This window comes from Carex rostrata, chromosome 22 (assembly GCF_964058835.1).
Source record: "Carex rostrata chromosome 22, lpCarRost1.2, whole genome shotgun sequence".
Classification (NCBI taxonomy): domain Eukaryota; kingdom Viridiplantae; phylum Streptophyta; class Magnoliopsida; order Poales; family Cyperaceae; genus Carex; species Carex rostrata.
The window spans coordinates 2528524-2538904 of record NC_135939.1 but is presented as its reverse complement, the minus strand read 5'-3'; the positions used below and the strand labels follow the sequence as shown (position 1 = coordinate 2538904).

The following is a 10381-nucleotide window of genomic DNA, read 5'->3' as shown; positions in this document are numbered from 1 at the left end:
CCTACTCTTGAGGCTGCTGACAAGAACTTTTATATCAGATTCTGGAATCATTTTTTTCTGGTCACTGATATTAAACTGATACAGGAAGAGTTTGGTCAAAACTTCAGACACCAATCAACTTTATTTTTTCTATGCAAATTAAACACAATTTATTGAATGCTTATCCAATAAAATAAGAGTAGAACTAGGGTGTTCTTAAGTTCACCAAGTCTCTTAGTGAACTCAAGTCTAAAACCCATCAAATCGGCTTCAAATGATGAATCCGAACCATTGAAACCCGCATACCTTACGAGTGATGCGTCTACATGTGAAAATTTTAAACATTTGAATTAATTTTGTATAAAGTCAAGCGATCAAAAAACATTCAAAAAATGAATGCATTAAAATTAATTTATTAACCTTCTAATTTTGACCAATTGACTTTGTACTAAATTAACTCGAATGTTTAAAAATTTCACATGTAGACATATTACTCGTAAGGTAGGTAGATTTCAATGATTCAGATTCATCATTTGAAGCCGATTTGATGAGTTTTAGACTTGACCAAGGGGCTTGATGAATTTAAGAACACCCTAGTTCTACTCATAAAATAATTGTAAGATTATTCTTGTTCTTTTTCACCATTTCAAATACAGAGTGATATGTGTGTGTGTGATAAGAAACTTGCAAGACTTCTCCGTTTAAAAAAAGGGAAGAAGACATCGTTCTAGCATCATTTTTTCTATTTAAAAGAACACTGAATAACATATATGCATCAAAATTATGTCACTAAATTTGCTTACACACTTCAGTAAATTTTTGCAGAAACAGAATTACATTACCAGAAAATGTCTTCATGTTCATTCGAAATGCCCACTGTAAAGTAATGATTGGGAGATAAATAGTGCCATATGACCTTAACGATTGAAAGCAAATTAAAGCTGAATTGATACTTGCTGATGCAGAGCCAAGAGAGCCTTCTCTCCTAAATGAATGGTTGTAATTTTTCCTCTTCTAGAGAGAGAGGGAGAGAGAAGATACCTTGATAGGGACTGGACACCTCCATTATTCCATAAAAAATTATAAGTTGACCAAGGTCTTTAATAGAGGAAAAATGTGATCCTCCATCCTGGCACACCTCCTCTATAAATACCATCCCACAGAAATAACAGACATCATACAATCACACATCACACAACAAACCAAGTGAGGAAGTTCTAGAGAGAGAGAGAGAGAAGCAGAGATCATGGCCTCAAGTACAAAACAAGGGTTCTCTAATGAAATCCATGACATAGCCACAGTTCAAAGCTCCTATGCTCCTCCAAACGAAAACAACATTTCAATCACACAGCTCTTCCCCCCTTACCTCTTTCAAAAGGTCTTTTGAGAAACAGACTTTTATTTTATTTCTTCTTAACTTCTATTTTTTAAAAAAGCAAAGGAGCCCATTTCTATATATTAAAAATAGAAGCCAGAATTTCTTCTGAACTTTATATAGCAGGAAATATTTTAGTTAAAACTCAGTATGCATGTTGTAGAACACTGTTTACCTTATATTTCACTTTGCGCTTACTTATTTTGTGACGGATTGCACATCAAGAAATGATCACTCATTTTGATATGTGAACTTTTTCAGGTGGTAGCAGAGGTCGTCGCGACCTTCTTGCTAATATTTGTGACTTGTGGAGTAGGAGCAATAAGCAATAGCGATCGAACCCGTGTGTCTCAGCTCGGTGCCTCCATGGCAGGAGGAATGATTGTGACGGTGATGATATATGCCGTTGGCCACATATCAGGTGCACATATGAATCCGGCAGTCACTCTTGCCTTCGCTGTTTCCAGACATTTCCCTTGGATTCAGGTTAGTCCTTGCTGAACGCACCTTTAGCTGTTCTGCTTTGTTTCTTTTCTTTTTAATTAGTCTTTGCTGCCCATTTGTTTTTTGTTAATTTATCTACATATATAACAGCATGAACTAGGTAGATAAGTGTCTGTCTATGTTCAATAAGTGCATAGGCTATTTTTTCACTACATGAGCATTGTTTTATATTCTATTTGTTTCATCTGCATAGTGGTATAAACAAGCTTCTCCAAATTCTATTTTTATTAGTTTCAACACGTTAAAATAGTAGATTCTTTTAACTAAAACAAGTACAATAAAAGCATCTAAACCAAATGGTACACACTATTAACTCCATTTCCTAGCTAGAATCAAGAAATGAGAGGTCAGTTCAATAAACAAGCAGCACAGTTTACTGTTTTCTTTTCCAAAGGATAAATGCCATTTTTGTGGTGATTAGAACTTAGAAGTTGCCTACCACTACACAAGAATAGATAAGATTGAGGTAGAAAAAAAAAATTGGCAGAATATTCTCTATTTCGCCAACCAAAAATAATAATGCTATAAAGCACAATAACTTTGCTCTTTTTTTATTAATTACTTAATAATATTTAAGTAACACTAGCTAATACATACCTGGGAATTAACGAATAACTAAAGTGCAGGGAATAAGTAATTAATATCAAGTACAGAATGATATGGTCATATCAGATTGATCATATCACAGTTCTTAGAGCATGCTTAGCGTAATAATGATATATATGGTCATGTAGCAGGTTAAATTATTAAGCAGATATGTCAGAAGTTAACGTCTGTTCTTTTAATCTCTCCAATGGTTTAACAGGGCATGCACCGACAAATTATAAAGTAATGAAGTACACAGTTAATTATAATTACCAGTTGCATCTGTTCGCACGCAACTGCAATCCATATCGTATATCTATCATCTCAGTTGTTATCGGAGCTAGTTATAAAGTTTCACTTTTCTCCATAAAGTGACTTAGTCACCTCTTCTGATACCCTTTTAAAATGTAAGTTGCTTAAATATCAAGGATCATTTTTTTAACAGCGCTTTGTCATGTAGTAGAACATCTTTAGTACACACATGTTGGCCCCAAGAATTAATATACACATTATGCAAGCTCATATTCTATGTACAATTACAAGATATGCACATATACATCGATCAGAATTTTTTAAATCTCAAAATATTTTGTTAGGGACAATTATATATTTTAAGTAGAAATCATGATGATCAGCCACTATCAGACCATTTCAACTGTTTTGGTGGTTTCATTTATTAATTAGTATATATTAAAAGAGAAAAGTTTTTAATCTAGCTTCCACAAAGTATTCATGATTGCTTGCATCTAGGTTACTATACATGCAAAAAGAGTTCCAAAAGGCTACATTTAATACTATCATTTTTAATCGTTTTCCGTCACGTAGTCTGACATATACATGTTTCCTAATTGTTTCACCAGATCGATCATGCATTTCTTTCCCGTCAAATCTTAATGAAGCACAGTTATTGTATTTGCTGGTTGTCCGTAAGCTTGCATGTGATAGACCAACCTAACGGATCTTAATTGGTTCATGCATAAATGGTCCAGCCAGGGACAGGTCCCATGCATGGATCCACTTGATTTGTAGTAGCAAATTATTCATGGCTAATTAAAAGGCAGATGTACTTGTATGCACATGTTTGGGGGCAACCTTAATACTAGATTTGTCCTACATAGGTTAAGAAAATCAACAAGGCTTAGAACTATATTACATCAATCTGCAAACTAGTTAATTTTTATTACAAAAAACTATCATAAAAAAGAAACAAATGTTTACGTGAATATTTATATATCTGCTCACTGTATCATATAAGATCACCAAAGTCAACGAGATGAGCTTGCACTCAATTATATTATTAACATATAAGGATAATATCTTGTTTAGGGTTTATATGCGCTGTAAATGTCCTAATATTGATTTTAAAGTAGGAAAAGTTTAGATTTTTATATTCAAAATCATTAACCAGTCCTAATTAAATACTAGCTAGCTACTATATTTAAATGATGTTTGCTTAAAATATTAGGATGTAATATCTGAAAGAAAAGGACTCTTTTTATTCTCTTTAAACTCTGTTTCATTCCTTTATAAAATATAGTTGGCAAGTGTTGTTGATAAGGGGATAAACTTTGGGACCAGAAAATCATTTAGGACGGTCGAGCCAAGTACATTAAATATTTTTGTTCTAGCACCAAAAGATACGATAAAAATACAATCTTCTAAACCGTGTACCACGTGGCTTCACGGTGTGTTGAGTTTACAAAGAAAAATCTCTAACGAGCAATCCCAGCCTTTGGTGGTGTCTTGATACCCCAATCATGTGTAAACTAAAGTCACTTTCCATGTCCCAGACCTTTCTCGAAGTGCTCTGATAATATATTATGACATCTGATTGCTGCTTTTCCAGTCAAAAGTATCATAGCCTGTGGATCCTTTTTTTACCCTGGTACCACCTGACTGTTCGTACCAGTTACACCACAGACTCTGTAGCAAGTCAATAAAGAACCTCAATTATTATTGGCAGGAAAATTATCTGCAACACAACAATTAATAGTTTTCATCAGTAAAAGCTCTTTATTATCACGCCAACTCCATGTCCTTCTTCAATTAATTAGGCATGTCTAACTTACTTGGGTTTGAACATTTCTAATTATTTCTTTTTATTCAATATATCAGGTGCCCTTTTACTGGTCAGCTCAGGTGAGCGGTGCCATGTTAGCGTCATTCACTCTCAAAGTGCTGCTCCATCCGATAACAAACATCGGCACCACCACTCCTTCCGGCTCAGAGTGGCAGGCGCTGATCATGGAGATAATGGTTACCTTCGTTATGATGTTTGTTACCGCTGCCGTTGCAACTGATACTAAAGCGGTAAGCACTTGTGTTTGTTATGAGTTACTACAAAATCAGCATAATTTATCACAAATAAAGAATAGAAAAAAAAAAATAACTGGCTTTGTTTATCTTATCTCTATCGGAGTGTAATATATTGTATTGGGTTTGTGTGCAGGTAGGAGAATTAGCAGGATTAGCAGTTGGATCAGCAGTTTGCATAACCTCAATATTTGCTGGGTAAAATAGAAATATAAGCTAATTATAACTATAACTAGTTTAATTTCACAGTAGGCTAATGCTTTATGCAAAGAAAATAACCCATTTCTTAGGTTGGAACATATACACAAGCCTAATACTTGAATTGTAATTAAATATATAAGGGCTGAAGGCCTCAAACTGATGGTCCATATAAGCCCAAAATATGTCCAACCCCAATTAATTCACTCACTGCTCATTTAAGGCACTGAATTTTGTTATCAACAACTCATGATACTCATCTAAGAAACCTGAACTAGAACCATAGAACTCAAATAATAAAAACAAAATAAATAATTAAATGATAGAGTTAGTTCACACGTCCTGAGAATAATGGAGTAATGCAGGCCAGTATCGGGCGGGTCGATGAACCCGGTAAGGACATTGGGCCCAGCAGTGGCTAGCCACAAATACCATGGATTGTGGGTTTACTTCATTGGTCCAGTCATCGGTACATTGTCCGGCGCGTGGTGTTACAACTTGATACGAGTGCCGGAGAAATCACCAGCTAACACAGAGAGGTTGTCGTCATTCAAATTGCGACGCATGCAGAGCCAACTATCGGCCTACACTGAAGGTGGCCGTGATGTTGAGAATGTGTGAGTGTGTAATATCATAAGGGGTGGGATTACAAGTACTCAAAAATTAATCCCGAGTGTGGTGTGTGTTATATGTGAGCAGCTGTATTAGCTGCCCTTATTACCGTGTCTTTTTTTCTTTTTTTTGGGCTGATTGTGAGGAACATGTGTTCCAACCAGCTCCTACTTTGTAAGATCATGGCATGCTGTTGTAATACGAGCTTCTTGATTTTGCTAATAACAAGCGATCTCTGATTTAATATACCGAGTCAATATATATACTACTCTCCAGTGAAGAAGCCATGATCTGTTCATTAATTAGGTGTCGACCAAAAAATTATTTCAATTAGAAGTATTAATGACAATCAGTTAAAATCAAGTTGCGTAGATAAGAGTACACTATTATTAAATACATATTAAAAGTATATATAAAAGATTAAGGGTGGAGTTTTTGTTTTTGGACAAAATATCGTTAAAAGTCAGTTGTAAATACATATTAAAAGTATACATTTTGATTTTACTGTTACTGTTGGATCAGCAATTTTCAAATTGACTTAGTAAATAGTAAAAAAATTTCAAAAAATGTAAAATTTGATCTCCAGGCACATATTAATATGGAGAACAAGATGAACAGTTTGGATCGATCATTTGGACTTTGAATCGGTGATTTATGGTCCAACTCTCTCTCTCTCTCTCTCTCTCTCTCTATATATATATATATAGGAGGGATCAAGTTACAACAATTTTTGAGTTACAACAAGTTACAACAAGTATTTTCTACATTTTCAAAGTCCAAATCGTCGATCCAAACCGTTAGATGTGATCTCTACAATAAAATGTAGAAAAATTCCAAAAAATGTAAAATTTGGTCTCCAAGCACATTTTATTGTAGAGATCACATCTAACGATTTGGATCGACGATTTGAACTTTGAAAATGTAAAAAATACTTGTTGTAACTTGTTATAACTCAAAAATTGTTGTAACTTGATCCCTCCTCGTGTATATATATATATATATATATAGAGGAGGGTTCTAATACACCCAAATTTTTATGCTCCCATCTGCTCCCAATCCTATACCGCACATTTCATTCCAAATTAACAGTCCAGATTTACTCAGCTGCAGACTTTTCATTTTTCTTTCCAATGCAGTCAAATCTCTCCAGTGAAGGAAAGAGCAACCCTCTCCAGTTTGGAAAAAGCGACCCCTCCCTCTTCTCTGTTACGCTTTTTTTCCCCACCCCCTCTGATTACCGATGCGGACAACGTCGCCTTGTTCACTTCGCTCTTTCTCTACATCCCCTTTGATTCTACGAGCATGGTCGTTGTGCGCATAGGTCCCACTCTCAGGCTCTTGCCGAGATCAATCAACTAGAAGCTCAACCAAAAGTGCATGCCTTGGAAAATTACTTAATTTTGTTCACAAGATTCTTATAATATGCTAATATGGATCGTCAATCAAATTGCGGTATAGCATAACTGAATTAATAATTTGTTTTAAACTATGATTAAGCTGAATTAATAGTTGTCTTGGTTAAACTATAGATTGTCAATCAAATTGCGGTAGTACATAACTGAATCAAATTGTGATAGTGTATGGATGTGTTTGGATTGTTTTATTATTTTATTTAGTTACTCGAGTTTGGAAAAGAGGATGATTGTGTTGAATTCAAATGGTGACCTCGAAGAATATGTCAATGAAGTCAAACTTTTCTGATGTGAGTGTTGCGTTGATCCGAGGGAGCTGATATGAGGAGAGAGCGTTTTGCCAGCGAATAGGAGTAGATTCGAGGAGAGAGCGTTGCGTCGGCGAGAGAGCAGATCTGAGGTTAGGGGTCAGGAAGGGAGCGGTGGAAGAGGGTTTCTTTTTTTTTTTGCACAGGGTCGAAGAGGGAGAGAACTGGAGATGTCCAGTACTGGATTATGATTTTTTTGCTGATCAGCGCTATGATGTCTCCGATTTTTTATGTGAAATCCAGAGCAGAAATTTTTGGGTGGATTGGAACCCTCCTCATATATATATATATATATATATATATTTTGTGGCTAATTTGCTACCGGAAGCACTTCGACCGAGGTGCTTCCGGAGCTATATTAGCATATGTGATGTTCAAACAACAGATTCAAACCGTTAGATGTTTAATCTATATTAAAATCTACTTGGAGATCAAATTTTATATTTTTTGGAATTTTTTTACTATTTATTAAGATGGTTTGAAAATCGTTGTTTTTATTAAAATTCTGCACCATAAAAAACAGCGATTTTCAAACCATCTTAATAAATAGTAAACAAATTCCAAAAAATATAAAATTTGGTCTCCAAGTAGATTTTGATATAGATTAAACATCTAACAGTTTGGATTTTTTGTTTGAACATCACATATACTAATATAGCCCCGGAAGCACCTCGGTCGAAGTGCTTCTGGTAGCAAATTAGCCACACTCTATATATATATATATATATATAGAGGATGGCTAAGCTCAAATCGTTTGTTCCTGGACTCAGGAACAAACGATTCAGTTCTCTGATTTTCGAAGTTCAAATGGCTGATCCAAACCGTTAGATGTTTAATCTATATTAAAATGTGCTTGGAGACAAAATTTTATATTTTTTGGAATTTTTTTACTATTTATTAAGAGGGGTTGAAAGTCGTTGTTTTTATTAAAATTATGCACCATAAAAAAACAGCGACTTTCAAACCATCTTAATAAATAGTAAAAAAATTTCAAAAAATATAAAATTTTGTCTCCAAGCACATTTTAATATAGATTAAACATCTAACAGTTTGGATCGGCCATTTGAACTTCGGAAATCAGAGAACTGAATCGTTTGTTCCTGAGTCCAAGAACAAACGATTTGAGCTTAGCCATTCTCTCTCTCTCTCTATATATATATATATATTGAGGAGGGTTCAAATGCACCATCATTTTGGTGCTCCAATATGCACCACGTCCTTTATCTCAATTTTCAAAGTTCGAACAGTCGATCCAAACCGCTCAACACGATCTTCATAATAAAATATGCTTGGAGACCAAATTTTATATTCTTTAGAATTTTTTTACTATTTTTTTAGATAAGTACAATATGACTTTATCAGATGGTCCAGAATCTCCTTAAAATGATGATTTTGTATCTATCTTAAAAAATAATAAAATAATTCTAAAAAATATAAAATTTGGTCTCCAAGCATATTTTATTATAAAGATCATGTTGAGTGATTCGGATCGACTGTTTGGACTTTAAAAATGTAGATAAATGATGTAGTCTATGTGGAGCATATTAGAGCACCAAAATAATGGTGCATTTCAACCCTCCTCATATCTATTTAAAGTGTCACATTCTTTTCTTTAGTTGTCAAATATTCACGCTTTAGAGAAATAAAATAGCAACTTTACTATTTCTTTTCTTTTGTTTTTATATAAACAATTATATTGTTTTAGAAGCTTAGCTTTATTTTAATGTTCATTCTTTAAATTACGTGGCATTACAGCTATCTTGGTTACTTGATCTTGAAACTTAAATACTCATTCAACAACTGAAAATCTACTCCATACTCAATCTATTATAAGAATTAGAGTGATTTGTGAGATATTTTTTTATTCATTCAAACACTAGAGCCTTGAGTGCTTGCTTCTCTTGTATTAGAGCCTTTAGTGCTCTTGAGTCATTTTCGTGCTCGGGCCGTGTGACTTCTCAAGCTTTGTAAGGGCTCACCGGTTCCACCTTATACTCTTTTTTCATTGGGTAAAGAAAGACGCATCATCAATAAAGTTGCGAAGCCCCGGAGACGTAGGCGTTAGTGCCGAACTCTATAAACGTCCCTCGTGTCAAGTCTCTCTAGACTCTATTATTTACTTTAATATTATTAGTTTAGATTAAAGTTATTTTAGTTTCTACCACGAATAACTTGTAGACACGTGTAGGAATTTAACTTAGACTAAAAGTTTAAAAAGACCTATTCACCCCCCCCCCCCCTCTAAGTGCCATTGGGACCAACATCTTCTTCCACCATCAAAGAACTGAGAAGAAAAATCCATTAGAAAATTTGGAGAGGATTTCTCAAGGGTCATATCTTGCTGTCTTGGAAGACCTATTCCACAATCCAACCACAAAAGGCGAGAAATACTTCTTGCCTTCTAGAGTCTAGTCTCGCGCTCACGGAGATAGTTGCTGCTCTACCAAAGGCTTTGGATATTCCATGACAAACAATATGAAATAAGGTATTCCTCACTTACGATTATGTTTTGGGTCTCTTTGGCATATGACGGTTCTTAGGTTAAGGTGAGAATTGTTTCTTCTTTCCTGGGGTATAAATGTTTGACTCTTAGATGAGATGTAGGTGTTTGATCTCTAGACAATGTGTAATTGTTTGGCCTTTATGATTTCTCAACACATCTGACCCTAGCAAAATTCCTGGCTTCGCCACTGGCTGGACATAGCTCGCTCGCTCGCTCGTTTGATGGATTTTACAATTTGATCTTATTTGTTGGATGAAAGTAGAGGTGCTATCGGGTCGGGTTGGGTCCGGATACTATTATATTTGGACCCGTACCCTAAAAGTGTTCGGGTCCAAATTTCGATCCATACACTTATATGTTTCAATTCGGGTCGAGTCCGGATCTGGGTACCTATCTACCTGTAGATATTTCGTGTCCAGTCTTTCGGTTCCGGATAGATATATACCCATAACTTGTTTGTAGATTATCGGGTCCGGTTCGGATACGGGGCGGTTCTGGATCCGGAGCGGGTATATGTCACAAAAAAAGAGGATGGAGAGAAAATAACTTTTGAAAAAAAAATATTGAAGAAAAGATATAATTTTTAAAAAGT

General features: G+C 34.9%; 1 protein-coding gene across 1 annotated transcript; it reads left to right on the top strand.

The window, feature by feature from the left end:
- The first annotated feature begins 1148 nt into the window (after positions 1-1148).
- Positions 1149-5810, top strand: LOC144574143 (aquaporin NIP2-1-like). Its single transcript, XM_078324010.1, has 5 exons — positions 1149-1357; positions 1616-1840; positions 4559-4753; positions 4893-4954; positions 5320-5810. Exons 1-5 carry the CDS (start codon positions 1226-1228, stop codon positions 5573-5575), a joined length of 870 nt encoding a protein of 289 aa, XP_078180136.1. The 5' UTR covers positions 1149-1225; the 3' UTR covers positions 5576-5810.
- The last annotated feature ends 4571 nt before the right edge of the window (positions 5811-10381 follow it).

What these genes read in the sequence shown, in the direction of transcription:
- LOC144574143 (XM_078324010.1), top strand. Translation starts at nt 1,226, where the DNA reads ATGGCCTCAAGTACAAAACAAGGGTTCTCTAATGAAATCCATGACATA. An exon ending in CCCCTTACCTCTTTCAAAAG is followed by an intron (nt 1,358 to 1,615) that starts GTCTTTTGAGAA and finishes GAACTTTTTCAG; the next exon opens with GTGGTAGCAGAGGTCGTCGC. An exon ending in TTGCAACTGATACTAAAGCG is followed by an intron (nt 4,754 to 4,892) that starts GTAAGCACTTGT and finishes GTTTGTGTGCAG; the next exon opens with GTAGGAGAATTAGCAGGATT.